At 40.5% G+C, this 17,220-nt stretch overlaps 1 protein-coding gene across 3 annotated transcripts in view; it reads left to right on the top strand.

Annotated features, from left to right (window-relative positions):
- Window positions 1-17,220, top strand: part of GON4L (gon-4 like) — a 49,299-nt gene that overhangs the window by 11,723 nt on the left and 20,356 nt on the right. For 2 of the 3 annotated variants that reach the window (XM_036398142.2, XM_036398141.2), the window contains exons 10-19: window positions 10-202; window positions 3,585-3,686; window positions 4,409-4,449; window positions 5,904-6,007; window positions 11,960-12,158; window positions 12,606-12,692; window positions 13,910-14,078; window positions 15,214-15,358; window positions 15,476-15,626; window positions 16,983-17,099. In XM_036398142.2, coding sequence (XP_036254035.1) covers window positions 10-202; window positions 3,585-3,686; window positions 4,409-4,449; window positions 5,904-6,007; window positions 11,960-12,158; window positions 12,606-12,692; window positions 13,910-14,078; window positions 15,214-15,358; window positions 15,476-15,626; window positions 16,983-17,099 — 1,308 coding nt within the window. Of the gene's footprint in view, window positions 1-9; window positions 203-2,119; window positions 2,133-3,584; window positions 3,687-4,408; window positions 4,450-5,903; window positions 6,008-11,959; window positions 12,159-12,605; window positions 12,693-13,909; window positions 14,079-15,213; window positions 15,359-15,475; window positions 15,627-16,982; window positions 17,100-17,220 lie in introns of those variants that run through there. The other variant, XM_054517669.1, reaches the window with a different exon arrangement.

The following is a 17,220-nucleotide window of genomic DNA, read 5'->3' as shown; positions in this document are numbered from 1 at the left end:
TGCCTGCAGCCCCTGGAGGACAGCCTGATCGCCTTCAGGACGCGCTCCAAGAGGCCCCTGAAGGACGTTCCCCTGGGGCAGCTGGAGGCCGAGCTGCGCGCGCCCGACATCACCCCCGACATGTACGAGCCCAGCACGGGCGACGACGAGGAGTGGGAGAGGTGGCTCAGGGGGCTCATGAACGATGATGTGGAGAATGAAGGTACCTGCCAGAGCTTGGGAGGGCCACTGGTGTGACAAGCAGCATGAATTTGTGTGAAAATTGCCACAGCCAGGCTTGTTTAGACACAGCCAGGGATGGTGATGCCACCACCTCCCTGAGGCCATTGCAGAACTTGAGCAGAACTTGGTCCTGAATGATGATGTGGAGAATGGAGGTACCTGGTAGAGCTTGGGAGGGTCACTGGTGTGATAAACACCCTGAATTTGTGTGAAAATTGCCACAGCCAGGCTTGTTTAGACACATCCAGGGATGGTGATGCCACCACCTCCCTGAGGCCATTGCAGAACTTGGTCAGAACTTGAGCAGAACTTGAGCAGAACTTGGTCCTGAACGATGATGTGGAAAATGGAGGTACCTGGTAGAGCTTGGGAGGGCCACTGGTGTGACAAGCAGCATGAATTTGTGTGAAAATTGCCACAGCCAGGCTTGTTTAAACACATCCAGGCTTGTTTAAACATATCCAGAGATGGTGGCTCCACCACCTCCCTGAGGCCATTGCAGAACTTGAGCAGAACTTGAGCAGAACTTGCTCATGGATGATGATGTGGAGAATGAAGGTACCTGGTAGAGCTTGGGAGGGTCACTGGTGTGAAAATCAGCATGAATTTGTGTGAAAATTGCCACAGCCAGGCTTGTTTAGACACATCCAGGCTTGTTTAGACACATCCAGGGATGGTGGCTCCACCACCTCCCTGAGGCCATTGCAGAACTTGGTCAGAACTTGGTCCTGAATGATGATGTGGAGAATGAAGGTACCTGGTAGAGGTGGAGCTGGAGGGGTCACAGGTGTGAAAAACATGAAAATTAACATGAATTTGTGTGAAAATTGCCACAGCCAGGCTTGTTTAAGCACATCCAGGGATGGTGGCTCCACCAGCTCCCTGAGCAGGCAATTGCAGAACTTGAGCAGAACTTGGTCCTGAATGATGATGTGGAGAATGAAGGTACCTGGTAGAGCTTGGGAGGGTCACTGGTGTGAAAATCAGCATGAATTTGTGTGAAAATTGCCACAGCCAGGCTTGTTTAAACACATCCAGACTTGTTTAAACACATCCAGGGATGGTGGCTCCACCAGCTCCCTGAGGCCATTGCAGAATCTTATCAGAGCTTGGTCCTGGATGATGATGTAGAGAATGAAGGTACCTGGTAGAGGTGGAGCTGGAGGGGTCACAGGTGTGAAAAACATGAAAATTAACATGAATTTGTGTGAAAATTGCCACAGCCAGGCTTGTTCAGACACAGCCAGGGATGGTGGCTCCACCAGCTCCCTGCGCAGGCCATTGCAGAACTTGAGCAGAACTTTATCAGAACTTGCTCATGGATGATGATGTGGAGAATGAAAGTACCTGCCAGAGCTTGGGAGGGCCACTGGTGTGAAAAACAGCATGAATTTGTGTGAAAATTGCCACATCCTTGGCAGTTTTTTAAACACATCCAGGGATGGTGGCTCCACCACCTCCCTGAGCAGGCAATTGCAGAACTTGGTCAGAACTTTATCAGAGCTTGGTCCTGAATGTGGAGAATGAAGGTACCTGGTAAAGGTGGAGCTGGAGGGGTCACAGGTGTGACAAACACCATGAATTTGTGTGAAAATTGCCACATCCTTGGCCATTTTTTAAACTCATCCAGACTTGTTTAAACACATCCAGGGATGGTGGCTCCACCAGCTCACTGAGCAGGCCATTGCAGAACTTGAGCAGAACTTGGTCCTGAATGATGATGTGGAGAATGAAGGTACCTGGTAGAGCTTGGGAGGGTCACTGGTGTGAAAATCAGCATGAATTTGTGTGAAAATTGCCACAGCCAGGCTTGTTCAGACACAGCCAGGGATGGTGGCTCCACCAGCTCCCTGAGGCCATTGCAGAATCTTATCAGAACTTGGTCCTGAATGATGATGTGGAGAATGAAGGTACCTGGTAGAGGTGGAGCTGGAGGGGTCACAGGTGTGAAAAACATGAAAATTAACATGAATTTGTGTGAAAATTGCCACATCCAGGCTTGTTTAAACACATCCAGGGATGGTGGCTCCACCAGCTCAGCCCATTGCAGAATTTTTTCAGCCTTTCTGTGGCAGGATTGGAATAATTTTGGGGTTGGGCTTGCTTGGCTGGGCTGAAAATCCCAGGAAGGGTTTGTTTGTCTTCTGTCAATCAAGTTTGAAGAATTTTTTACCAATCTTTTTTCACAGAATTCACAGAATCACTGGGTTGGAAGATATTTTTCCTAATATCCAACCTAAATTTTCCTTGGTGCAGCTTAAGGCTGCATCCTCTCATTCTGTCAGTTCTTGGAGAAAGAAACCAGCCCCACCTGACTCCAACCATTTCTCAAGAAGTTGTAGAGAGTGATAAGGTCACCCCTGAGTCTCCTTTTCTCCCTCAGTTGTTGCTCACAGGACTTGTGTTCCAAGGTTCCTTCCCACCCAAGCCATTCCATGATTCTCTGTTGAAAACCTGCACCTTTGTTTTTTTAATGTATACATATATATATTATTTATTTATATTTATATTTATATTTATATTTATATTTATATTTATTTATATATTTATTTATATATTTATTTATATATTTATTTATGTTATATTTATATTTATATTTATATTTATATTTATATTTATATTTATATTTATATTTATATTTATATTTATATTTATATTTATATTTATATTTATTTATTTATTTCTATTTTTGGCTGCAACCATTCATTTTTTAATCCCTTGCATGAGTCTTGCAGTCAGCTTTCCTCATCTTGCCCTTTGTGAGAGTGTTTCAACTTCAGGTGTCTCACTTGTAAATATTTCTGTGATATCCTGTAAATATGACAGGAACCACAAAGGGAAGTGGTGGATTTAACCCCTGGTGCACCTGAATCCCAGTGTGTTGTACTCCTTGTTTGGGCCACATTCACTTTTTGGGGTTTTTTTTGGGTAGAAAATGTTCTTTTATTTTTGAGAAGAAACAGGAACAATCTCTGGGGCCTGACCTCCTTTTCTCCTGTATTTCCTGGTTGCACAGTTGTGTAAATTGAATATAAACCAGAAACTGAAATGACACTACTGGACTCTTTCTAAATGTAGCTGAAACTCAGGTCCCAGCGACTCAAGGCAGCTTTTCAGGATGGGAATGGTTGTGGCTCAGGGTCCTGGCAGCTCAGTTGGAGAGGAGCATGGGTTTGTTGTTGTTTCCATAAATACAGTTCATTTCCAGTTCATTTGTTTCCATAAATACAGTTCATTTCCAGTTCATTTGTTTCCATAAATACAGTTCATTTCCAGCAGGAATTCCAGTGAACAAATGAAGCTCCTGGCTTGCTGCTGGGGCAGGGTGATGACAAAACCTGTTCCAAACCTGCTCTTTGCAGATGAAGCTGATGATGATGATGACCCTGAGTACAATTTCCTGGAAGATCTGGATGAACCAGACACTGAAGATTTCAGGAATGACCGTGCTGTGAGAATCACCAGTGAGTTCCCCAGCAATTCCCCCTCCTGTCTTGTTGGCAGTAGTAATTCCTAGGAAAGTGTTCTGTGGCAAGGATTGTTGTGGTGCAGGGTATTAAATAAAGATCTGCAGGCTGCTTTGATCAGCTTTTGGCTCTCTGGGAGTGCATGGGAGGATCTGGGCTGAACTGCTGAGCTCAGGTGCAGCACAGCCTGAGGAACAATATTTAGGTGACAATAATAAAACCTGAAATTAGGTGATAATACTGAATAATAATTCTGTAATAATTCTGAAATTGTTTATTTCAGAATAAATATTAATTCAGGAATAATTCTGAAAGCTTCAGGCAGTTCACACTGCAATGCTTGCCTTGTGATTGGATTGAATTAGATTTTAAAGTCCTCACAGACTTCAGCTTAGTTTTATAAACATATCACTTCCTGGCTTTGCAAAAAGCCACACTTGCTTTAGGTCTTACTGCAGATTTACATAACTTTAAATTTAATCATGAAAATGAGTTTTTGTGTGATATTTTAGAATCCAGACAATCTCAGCTCAAGAGGTTTTTTTGGGCCCAGCATTAAAAAAGGAATTATCAGGGGCCTTTCTTTTTTGGTCCTCTGTTTGCAGGAGGAGGATTTCCCTTTGTGAGAGAAATCCCTCAATTGAGCTGATATTGTGACAGGATTGCTGAGTGTTTCTTGGAAAAGACATCTTCATAATCCCTTTTAATTTTACTTGCAGAAAAGGAAGTGAATGAGCTGATGGAGGAGCTGTTTGAGACAGTAAGTGACAAACTGGCACAAAGGCAGAGCTGGCAGCTGGGACATGGCACCTGCAGGGGTGGCTCAGGGCTGGGCGTGTGCCAGGGGCTCCTCTGCCACTGCTGGCTCATTTTCAGCCTTAGGAAGGGAATGGCTGCAGGGATTGCCTGAAGTGAGGGTGTGGGAAGTGAAAATCTGCAGGGATTGCCTCAAGTGAGGGTGTGGGAAGATCTGCAGGGATTGCCTGAAGTGAGGGTCTGGGAAGTGAAAATCTGCAGGGATTTCCTGAAGTGAGGGTCTGCAGGGATATCCTGAAGGGAAGGATCTGCAGGGTTTTCCTGAGGGTCTGCAGGGATTTCCTGAAGATCTGTAGGGATTTCCTGAACTGAAGGTCTGTGAAGTGAGGGTCTGCAGGGATTGCCTGAAGGGAAGCTCTGTAGGGATTTCCTGAAGGGTCTGCAGGGATTTCCTAAAGTGAAGATCTTCAGGGATTTCCTGAAGATCTGTAGGGATTTCCTGAAGATTTGTAGGGATTTCCTGAAGATTTGTAGGGATTTCCTGAAGGGAAGGTCTCTAGGGATTTCCTGAGGGTCTGTTGGGATTTCCTGAAGTGAAGGTCTGTGAAATGAAGCTCTGCAGGGATATCCTGAAGGAAAGCTCTGCAGGGATTTCCTGGAGTGAAAGTCTGCAGGGTTTTCCTCAAGTGAAGATTTGTAGGGATTTCCTGAGGCTCTGCAGGATTTCCTGGGGTGAAGATGTGCAGGGTGATTTCCTGAAGATCTGTAGGGATTTCCTCAAGTGAAGCTCTGTGAAATGAAGGTCTGCAGGGATTTCTTGGGGTGAAGATCTGCAGGGATTTCCAGGGTTGAAGATCTGTAGGGATTTCCTGATGGTCTGTAGGGATTTCCTGAGGCCCTGCAGGGATTTCCTCAAGTGAAGCTCTGTGAAATGAAGGTCTGCAGGGGTATCCTGAAGATCTGCAGGGATTTCCTGGAGTGAAGATCTGCAGGGATTTCCTGAGGGTCTGCAGGGATTTCCTGAGGGTCTGCAGGGATTTCCTGAGGGTCTGCAGGGATTTCCTGAGGGTCTGCAGGGATTTCCTGGAGATCTGCAGGGATTTCCTGAGGGCCTGCAGGGATTTCCAGGGTTGAAGATCTGCAGGGATTTCCAGGGTTGAAGATCTGCAGGGATTTCCAGGGTTGAAGATCTGCAGGGATTTCCAGGGTTGAAGATCTGCAGGGATTTCCAGGGTTGAAGATCTGCAGGGATTTCCAGGGTTGAAGATCTGCAGGGATTTCCTGAGGGCCTGCAGGGATTTCCAGGGTTGAAGATCTGCAGGGGGATTTCCTGAGGGCCTGCAGGGATTTCCTGAGGAAGGGAAGCTCTGTGCTGAGCAGATCATCATAAGCTTGATTAGCCCAAGTTAAATTTCTTCCTTGAGCTTCCTCCTGCTGAGCTGCTCCTGTCTCTGCCAGTTCCAGGGTGAGATGGGCTTCTCCAGCATGAAAGATGAAAGGCCAGAAGATGGAGATGCTCTTACAGAGCCTCGGCCAAATTTTAACACCCCCCAGGCCCTCAGGTAGGAGCATTTCTTTCTGTCCTGATTTCTTCTTTGGAAAAGCCTCTGTGGCAGCCACCAAGGAGAAAAACTGTCCTGGCAGCTCAGGCCACTCTTCTGAAAGCTCTGAGCCATTTTTCTTCATGGGATTGGACAATTCAATTGGTTCTTTTTGTTCTGTTTGCCACCTTTCCCTTTTCCCTTTTCCCTTTTCCCTTTTCCCTTTTCCCTTTTCCCTTTTCCCTTTTCCCTTTTCCCTTTTCCCTTTTCCCTTTTCCCTTTTCCCTTTTCCCTTTTCCTTCCCCTTTCCCTTTCTGCTGAAAACAAAGATTTGCAAATGTTCCCCAACAGGGCAGGATCTGCAGGGGGGAATTCTGTTCCTGCTTCTCCAAACTTTGTGCTCTATAATCATGGAATTGTTTGGGTTGGAAGGGATCTTAAAACTCCTCCCATCCCACCCCTGCCATCCCCTTCCACCATCCCAGGCTGCTCCAAACCCTGTCCAACCTGGCCTTGGGATGGGACACCCTGTGCCTGGGTCTCTCCACCCTCACAGGGAACAATTCCTTCCCAAAATCGAATTTAAATCTCTCATCTTCTCATTTAAACCTATTCCTGTGTCCTGTCTTGATGTGTCCACGTGAAATTGTCCCTGGCACTGCTCAGTGTGGCACAGATGGGGTGGTTCTGCCAGGAAATGGGCAGAGAGCCTGGATCTGCTGGGTGTGGGATCAAAACTCTGCAGGATCTGGGCAAAAACTGTCCCAAGCTCAGTGGCAGCCACCCCTCACTGTGCTGGTGGCTGGAGTGATGCAACATCAGGGCAGAAAATTCATCATTTTCTTCCCCTTTTTGCTGCAAGGTTCCCTTGCTGCCCTGGCATTGTTTTGATGGCAGCAGATCCTTGAGGAGCTCTTTTGTCCTTTGGGTGTCACCTTTATTCATTAAACACCTGGGATGTGGGTTGGCCCTTTTTAAGGGAAATGACAGCCTAGCAAGGAGATGTCTGGGAGATTTGGATTGGAAATTATTGGGTTTATACATAGCAGCAGCCTGGGCTAAAGCAGCTCCATCCCTGGAAATGGCCAAGGCCAGCTTGGACAGGGCTGGGATGGTGGAAGGGTCCCTGCCATGGCACTGGAGGAGTTTTTGGGTCTATTCCAACCCAAACCATTCCATGGTTCTATGAGAACATTGCCCAAAAATCCCCTTGCACCTAAACTGGGTGGGATGAGGAGCTGAACCTCCTGATCTCCCCAATCTTTGAACATTTGGGATTAAACACATGAAAAGAGATTGCCCAGAGCAGCTGTGGCTGTCCCTGGATCCCTGGAAGTGCCCAAGGCCAGGTTGGACAGTTTGATCACCCTGGGATGGTGGAAAATGTCCTGTGCTCTTGGCACTGGATGAGTTTTTGGGTCTGTTCCAACCCAAACCATTCCATGGTTCCATGAGAACATTGCTTAGAATTCCCCCCACCAAAAATCCCCTTGCACTAAACTGGGGGGGTGAGGAGCTGAAACTCCTGAGCTCCCCAATCTTTGGACATCTGGGAATGAACACATTGAACAGATTGCCCAGAGCAGCTGGGGCTGCCCCTGCATCCCTGGCAGTGTTGGGCAGGGCTTGGAGCACCCTGGGATGGTGGAAGGGTCCCTGCCATGGCACTGGAGGAGTTTTTTGGTCTATTCCAACCCAAACCATTCCATGGTTCCATGAGAACATTGCCCAAAAATCCCCTTGCACTAAACTGGGTGGGATGAAGATCTGAACCTCCTGAGCTCCCCAATCTTTGGATGATTGGATTAAACACATGAAAATGTATTGTTTATTTATTGTGTTTAATAAGATTGATTGTGTTTGATCTGTGGCTGTGGCTGCCCCCGGCAATGTCCAAGGTCAAGTTGGACAGGGCTGGGATGGTGGAAGGGGTCCCTGCTATGGCACTGGAGGAGTTTTAAACCCAAACCATTCCATGGTTCTATGAGAACATTGCCCAAAAATCCCCTTGCACTAAACTGGGTGGGATGAAACCTCCTGAGCTCCCCAATCTTTGGATGCTTGGATTAAACACATGAAACAGATTGATTGTGTTTGATCTGTGGCTGTGGCTGTCCCTGGCAGTGCCCAGGGCCAGGTTGGACAGGGCTGGGATGGTGGAAAATGTCCTTGCTCTTGGGACTGGATGAGTTTTTGGGTCTATTCCAACCCAAACCATTCCATGGTTCCATGAGAACATTGCCCAAAAATCCCCTTGCACTAAACTGGGTGGGATGAAGATCTGAACCTCCTGATCTCCCCAGTCTTTGGATGCTTGGATTAAACACATGAAAATGTATTGTTTATTTATTGTGTTTAATAAGATTGATTGTGTTTGATCTGTGGCTGTGGCTGCCCCTGGCAGTGCCCAGGCCCAGGTTGGACACTTTGGAGCACCCTGGGATGGTGGGAGGTGGCCCTGCCATGGCAGGAGGTGACATCAGCTCGAGCTGAAGCTCCCTCCAGCCCCACCCTTCCCTGCTCTGTGCTTTCTCTCTCTCTCCGGTGCTGATTCCAGCCCGTCCCAGCCGCTCGGGGGCTCCTGGGTTCCGGGGCAGAGCAGCTCGAGGTGCGCTGGCTCTGTTTGGGAGAGGAGCTACAGTGAATCGAGCTGGGATTTCTGCTGCTCCCGCTGCGCTGAGCAGTGCCAGAGGGGAGGGCAGCAGCTCGGAACCAGCTACAAACTGAAAACCAGGCAGATTTCTGCCCTTCTCTGTATGCATCTGGCTCTGATCATATTCAATTAAATCAATTATTTTATTTTATTTTCTTAATTTTGCTTTGGTGGGCCACTTCTCCCAGCGGTTTCTCCCCTGGTTTTGTCTGTACACAGGATTCTTTAAGGCAAAAATCTCTATTTGCTGGATTTATTTATGGATATTTATTAATTGATTTTATATATTTATTGATTTATTTGTTTTATATATTTATTTTATATATTTATGGGTTTATATATTTATTTTATATATTTATGGACTTATTTGTTTTATAGATTTATTTTATATATTTATAGATTTATAGATTTATAGATTTATTTTATATATTTACGGATTTATTTGTTTTATATATTTATTTTATATATTTATCGATTTCTATATTTATTTTATATATTTATCGATTTCTATATTTATAGATTTATTTTATATATTTATGGATTTATTTTATATATTGATTTTATATATTTATGGATTTATCTATTCCTATATTTATTTTATATATTTATCGATTTCTATATTTATTTTATATATTTATGGATTTCTATGTTTCTATATTTATTTTATATATTTATGGATTTATCTATTTATTTTATATATTTATGGATTTATTTATTAGGAGCATCATGGAACAATTCTATAACTGACCTCAGGGAAGCTGATCACCAGCAGAAATCAGATGAACTGGTGTAGCTAAAATAAATAAAATAAAATAAAATAATGAATAATAATGAAATAATGAATTCCTTCTGCTCCAGGTGTAGCTCTTACTGTAGCATCTCTGGTAAAGTTCTCAGCAAAAGGCTGGGTAATAATTAATTAATTTTTAATAAAATAATTTTTTACTTAATTAATGAAATAATTAATAAAATAATTAGTGAAATAATTAATTCCTTCTGCTACAGGAGTAGCTCTTACTGTAGGATCTCTGATAGGGTTCTCAGCATAAGGCTGGATAATAATTAATTAATTTTTTAATAAAATTTTTTTTTTACTTTATTAAAAGTCAAGGCTGGGTAATAATTCCTTAATTTTTAAATAAAGTAACCTCAGGTTGGTAGAGCAGAAATCAGATTAATTGATGTAGCTAAAATAAATCAAATCAAATAATGAATAATAATGAAATAATGAATTTCTTCTGCTCCAGGAGTAGCTCTTACTGTAGCATCTCTGATAGAGTTCTCAGCATAAGGCTGGGTAATAATTAATTAATTTTTTAATAAAGTAACCTCAGGCCTGGTACAGCAGAAATCAGATTAACTGGTGTAGCTAAAATAAATAAAATAAATAATAGTTAATGAAATAATTAATGAAATAATTAATGAAATAATTAATTCCTTCTGCTCCAGGAGTAGCTTTTACTGTAGGATCTCTGGTAAAGTTCTCTGCATAAGGCTGGGAAATACTTAAATAATAAAACCAACAAATTATTTAATATAATATAATAATATTTAATCTAATATAATAATATTTAATCTAATATAATAATATTTAATCTAATATAAGAATATTTAATATAATATAAGAATATTTAATATAATGTAAGAATATTTAATCTAATATAATAATATTTAATATAATATAATAATATATAAATATATACTATTATAATGTATATAATTTTAATAATATTTATAATATATTATTTTATAAATAAATATAATATAAAAATATAAAATTTAATATAATATAATGAAATATTAAAGTTTAAATAAAATAATAAATATAATTATATAATATCAAATTATTACGTGTTAAAGTACTTAAATCTTTTCAATTTTAATAATTGTTGATATTTTTTATTAATTTTTGAAGAAAGTAGCAGGATTTGAAGCAGTGTGTGATCTTTCTGCAGACCTTGCAGCTGGAGTTCCTGTTGAGCAGTGCAGGCATGGTCAAACCAAACTGTGCAAAGCAGATAGCAAGGAAAATAAAGAAACAGTGCTCCAAATCAATAAAAATATTGTAAATAAACAGGGAGCATTATGAAATCAGGGATTTCTTCCCCTTTATTCCGTATTGAAATCAATAAAAATATTCTAAATAAACAGGGAGCATTATGAAATCAGGGATTTCTTCCACTTTATTCCGTATTCAAATCAATAAAAACATTCTAAATAAACAGGGAGCATTATGAAATCAGGGATTTCTTCCACTTTATTCCATATTCAAATCAATAAAAATATTGTAAATAAACAGGGAGCATTATGAAATCAGGGATTTCTTCCCCTTTATTCCGTATTCAAATCAATAAAAATATTGTAAATAAACAGGGAGCATTATGAAATCAGGGATTTCTTCCATTTTATTCCGTCCAAATCAATAAAAATATTCTAAATAAACAGGGAGCATTATGAAATCAGGGATTTCTTCCACTTTATTCCGTATTCAAATCAATAAAAATATTGTAAATAAACAGGGAGCATTATGAAATCAGGGATTTCTTCCACTTTATTCCATATTGAAATCAATAAAAATATTCTAAATAAACAGGGAGCATTATGAAATCAGGGATTTCTTCCACTTTATTCTGTATTCAAATCAATAAAAATATTGTAAATAACCAGGGAGCATTATGAAATCAGGGATTTCTTCCCCTTTATTCCGTCCAAATCAATAAAAATATTGTAAATAAACAGGGAGCATTATGAAATCAGGGATTTCTTCCACTTTATTCCGTATTGAAATCAATAAAAATATTGTAAATAAACAGGGAGCATTATGAAATCGGGGATTTCTTCCACTTTATTCCGTATTCAAATCAATAAAAATATTCTAAATAAACAGGGAGCATTATGAAATCAGGGATTTCTTCCACTTTATTCCGTATTGAAATCAATAAAAATAAATAAACAGGGAGCATTACGAAATCAGGGATTTCTTCCACTTTATTCCGTCCAAATCAATAAAAATATTCTAAATAAACAGGGAGCATTATGAAATCAGGGATTTCTTCCCCTTTATTCCATCCAAATCAATAAAAATATTCTAAATAAACAGGGAGCATTATGAAATCATGGATTTCTTCCACTTTATTCCGTATTGAAATCAATAAAAATATTCTAAATAAACAGGGAGCATTATGAAATCAGGGATTTCTTCCACTTTATTCTGTATTGAAATCAATAAAAATATTCTAAATAAACAGGGAGCATTATGAAATCAGGGATTTCTCCCCCTTTATTCCCTACTCCAATCCATTCCATTGGGTTTCCGCCAGGTTCGAGGAGCCTCTGGCCAATTTACTGAACAAGCAGCACCAGACAGTGAAGGAGCAGCTGGAGCAGCTGCGGATCAAGAAGGCCTCGATCAAAGCCCCCCAGGAGGCTGAGAGAGCCAAGGAGCCGAGTGAGAAGCCCCCGCAGCGCCTGGCTCTGGACAGCGCACAGAGGAAGAGGCTCCAGCAGCAAATGCAGCAGGTGATCCGTGCTTGAACGCGCTGAGAAATCCCATTCTCACCACTTTTCCTTACTCTTAAAAGTGGGTTGTTCTTGCGCCTAGAAATTGGGAAATGGGCAGTTCTGAGAGATGAAATTGGTGGTAAAATAAGTATTATGTATTTATGTAGGGAAAAAAAATTAATTGCTGTGTTGGTAACGATGAGAATTTGGCCAAAAAGTTGGGAAACTGCTCAAAGATTTCAATAGTTGATGTCCTCAGAATTTGTGTAATAAACTTTGTGTCAGTGGACATGAAAGTTTCCCCTCAGTTTTCTATTGCTTTTAAGGATTTTTGCAGGCAGAGATTTGATTTTTGCTGTGCTCAGGAGATTTTTCTTGTGCCTTTGGACTTGTGCTTTCCAGTTCCTTGGATTTGTGATAAACTGAACAAAAAAAAATCCAATTTATTTGATTTTATTCCTCAAGCATGTTCAGCTCCTGACTCAAATCCATCTCCTGGCAAGTTTCAACCCTGCTCTGAGTTCAGAGGCCAACACCACCCAGATGTTTTTGGTAAGAAATGCCTAAAATCAGATATCCATAAATTCAAACCATTGCTGGTCCCTGGGCAAACTTCGAAATATTCATTTATTTTTATTTATTTACTTCGAAATATGAATTTTAAAATTTATTTATTTTTATTTATTTATTTTATTTATAACTAAATATAGTTATTTATTTAGATTTCATTTAAATATAAATAAAAATTAGATATATAATTTAATATAACATAAAAATATAAATAAAAATATAAATATATATAAATATATAAAAATATATATTATTATTATATATATTATATAATATAATATAGATTATATATATTATAATTATATAACATAATATTATATTATTATATATGAATATATAAATATATAAATAAAAATAAAAATAAAATATAATTTAATATAATTTATAATTAATATAAATAATTAATTATATATTAAATATATAAATTAAATAAATATATTTATTTAAATTTCATTTAAATATATTTCTTTATTTAAATTTCATTTAAATAAATATTTTTATTTAAGTTTCATTTAAATAAATATTTTTATTTATTTAAGTTTCATTTAAATAAATTTATTTATTAAGTTTCATTTAAATAAATAGATTTCTTTATTTAAATTTCATTTAAATAATAAATGCAATCTATTATTTATTTACTTTATTAAATGAATGGAAAGGAACCTTAGTTTTCAGTTTAATGGGATAAATGTTGGAATGGATAATGGCTTTAATGGGATAAATATTGGAATTGTGGGAAGGGTGGGAATTGAAAAAGAACTGAAAGTCACGGAATCCCAGAATGGTTTGGGTGGGGAGGGACCCTAAAGCTCCCTCAGTTCCACCTGAATGGAGCACCAGGGGCACCTTCCACTGACCCAGGGAAAAAGGGAAGAAAAGATGGAAGGGGAAAAGAATTTTACCTTTTGTGATGAAATTCAGAGGGGAAAAATTGAAAATCTGCAAGTGCTGGCCAGGGATGGGGAAATCCAGAATTTTCTGAGCACCTGTGCCAGTACCTGCCCACCCTGAGAGCAAATCCTCTACCCTGCATTTGTGATGCCCCAAATGAAGATTTAGCATCAGATGATAAATTTTAATTTACAACCTGATGAGATCCTATTTATAATATGACAGTTTATCATTTATAATCTGATTTTTTCCATGCTCTCTCTCTGTTCCCTGCCTGTCTCTGCTGCGTTTCTGTGCTGCCTTTGCAGAGCGAGCTCGGGAGCTTTGCCTGCAGCTCCAGCCTGCACCAGGTGCCCCAGGACCCCAAATTCCAGACCATGTTCCAGCCCTGCAACTTGCAGGGGGCCCTGCAGCTCCTTGAGGACTTCCACGCCCAGGTGCCAGTGGACTGGAGCCCCAGGAAGGCAGTGAAGAATGGTAAGGGAGGGGCAGGGTGGGTTACTTCCTTTTCTCACCCAGATTTGGGGCAACTCAGAGGTGTTTTAAACAACTTTTATTCCATTTTCAGTCTCATGTGAAGAGTGAGACAGTAGAGATGTCATAACTCACACCATCACAATCAGAAGTTAATTATTTCCTAATTACAATGTACTAGAAGTGTTTCTTGGCCTCCACACCAATTTTCTACCAATCTATTCTACCAATCCATGTTCCTGTGGATACCAATCCATTTCCCCCATTTCAGTCTCATGTGAAGGGTGAGACAATCCAGATGTTGTAACTCACACCATTACAATCAGAAGTTAATTATTTCCTAATTACAATGTACTAAAAGTGTTTCTTGGCCTCCACACCAATTTTCTACCAATCCATTTCCCACAGGAACAAGGTGGGGAAAGCAGGAGCAGGGTGATAAGTGAGGGGACAGGGTGGGTTAATTCCTTTTTCTCACCCAGATTTGGGGCAACTCATAGGTGTTTTAACAACTTTGATTCTATTTTCAGTCTCATGTGAAGATTGAGTCAATCCAGGTGTTGTAACTCACACCATTACAATCAGAAGTTAATTATTTCCTAATTACAATATACTAGAAGTGTTTCTTGGCCTCCACACCAATTTTCTACCAATCCATTTCCCACAGGAACAAGGTGTGGAAAGCAGGAGCAGGGTGATATGTGAGGGGACAGGGTGGGTTATGCCCTTTTCTGACCCGGATTTGGGGCAACTCAGAGGTGTTTTAAACAATTTTTATTCCATTTTCAGTCTCATGTAATGAGTGAGACAGTAGAGATGTCATAACTCACACCATCACAATCAGAAGTTAATTATTATTTCTTAATTGCAATACACTAAAAGTGTTTCTTGGCTCAGAGTGGCCACTTGGTCTTTGCCTTGCTACAGAGCAAAAGAAAAGATGGAAGGAGAAAAGAATTTTACCTTTTGCTGGTGTGAACTTAAAGGGGAAAACTAGAAACTCTGCACATTTTCAAAACAGGAAGAAATCCTTTTTGCAGTGAAAGCAGTAAAAGAAGCGGGGTTTTCAAGAAGTGAGCTGTGAAAAACCTCCATCCACACACACAAAACTGTCCTTCCCTGTTCATTCTTTCCACAGCAAATGAATTCTCGTGTTTGCCAAAGCAAGTGGCCTGGATTTTGGCAACCAGGAAAGTTTTTATGTACCCAGAGCTGCTGCCAATTTGTTCCTTGAGAGCAAACCCTCCCCGAGACAAGATCGTCTTCACCAAGGCAGAGGACAAGTAGGTGCTGCAGTTATTGCACAAAATGGCTGCAAGTTGGTTTGGTAAAGAGAATTGCAACCCTTGGGCAGAGCTGAGAGGTTTCTCATCTCCTCCCCTCCATCTTTCCCTGGCCAGCTTGTTGGCTTTAGGGCTGAAACATTTCGAAGGGACGGATTTCCCCAAGCCTTTGATCAGCAAATACCTGCTGCCCACCAAAACTGCCCATCAGCTGACAGTGAGGATCAAGAACCTCAACATGAACAGAGCCCCTGACAACATCATCAGGGTAAGGGCCACTCCTGGCCTCTGTGTTCCAAGGGCTCCTTATTTTCAATTAAATCTCATCCCTGGGGTAGCAGTGAGGGTTTAACCTTTTGTTTCCCTTAGCCACTGGTGTTTGGATACTGGTTTGACTCTTTAGAGATGAGATAGTCCTGGTAAAACTCAGTAATCCTGGTTAAATATTCATCCAAGTGAGCTTTTGAGTAGCAAAATTGAAACAAAAGTGTTGTTTGCAGCCAGCTGGGCACTAATCCTGTCCCATAAACTGGGGGGGACAAAACAGATAAAAGAACACATGGGAAAAAAACAGATAAAAGAACAGCTGGGATAAAAACCAGATAAAAGAACAGCTGGGAATAAAACAGATAAAAGAACAGCTGGGAAAAAAAAACAGATAAAACAACAGCTGGGATAAAAACCAGATAAAAGAACAGCTGGGAATAAAACCAGGTAAAAGAACAGCTGGGATAAAAACCAGATAAAAGAACAGCTGGGAACAAAACCAGGTAAAACAACAGCTGGGAAAAAAAAAAACAGATAAAAGAACAGCTGGGAAATAAAACAGGTAAAAGAACAGCTGGGAAAAAAAAAAACAGATAAAAGAACAGCTGGGGAAAAACCAGATAAAACAACAGCTGGGAACAAAACAGATAAAAGAACAGCTGGGAAAAAAACAGATAAAACAACAGCTGGGAAAAAAAAACAGGTAAAACAACACACAGGAACAAAACCAGATAAAAGAACAGCTGGGAAAAAAAACCAGGTAAAACAACAGCTGCATAAAACCAGATAAAACAACAGCTGCATAAAACAAAACCAGATAAAACAACAGCTGCATAAAACAAAACCAGATAAAAGAACAGCTGCATAAAACCAGATAAAAGAACAGCTGCACAAAACAAAACCAGATAAAAGAACAGCTGCACAAAACAAAACCAGATAAAAGAACAGCTGCACAAAACAAAACCAGATGAAAGAACAGCTGCATAAAACCAGATAAAAGAACAGCTGCACAAAACAAAACCAGATAAAAGAACAGCTGCATAAAACCAGATAAAAGAACAGCTGCACAAAACAAAACCAGATAAAAGAACAGCTGCACAAAACAAAACCAGATAAAAGAACAGCTGCACAAAACAAAACCACAATAACACCAAGCAACACCTGCCCAGCTGCCTGAACCTCTGGGAGAGCAGCCAGGATGGCAGTGAGCTCTTGGTGACTGATTTTTCACGTTCCTGTGGGTGGAACCCCATTAAAGATCACTTTCTTGGCATGAGCACTGGCAGGGAGCCCCGTCCTGTGTCCCAGAGGTGACCTGAGCATGTCACCTGTGTGCCTTTGTCTCCTGTCCCCTCAGTACTACAAGAAGACGAAGCAGCTGCCTGTGCTGGTGAAGTGCTGTGAGGAAATCCAGCCCCACGAGTGGAAACCTCCCGTGGAGAGGGAAGAGCATCGCCTGCCCTTCTGGTTAAAGGTATTTTCTGGGGGGAGGTGTTGTTTGGTTCATTTCTTGTGGGTTTTATTTGGTCTTGGGTGGATTTTCCCCTTGTGGATTTTCCTTCTGGTTTTTTTTTTTCCTTTTGGATTTTTTTCCT

The sequence above is a fragment of the Molothrus ater genome, chromosome 29 (genome assembly GCF_012460135.2).
Source record: "Molothrus ater isolate BHLD 08-10-18 breed brown headed cowbird chromosome 29, BPBGC_Mater_1.1, whole genome shotgun sequence".
NCBI lineage: Eukaryota > Metazoa > Chordata > Aves > Passeriformes > Icteridae > Molothrus > Molothrus ater.
This window is presented reverse-complemented; position numbering and strand designations above follow the sequence as displayed.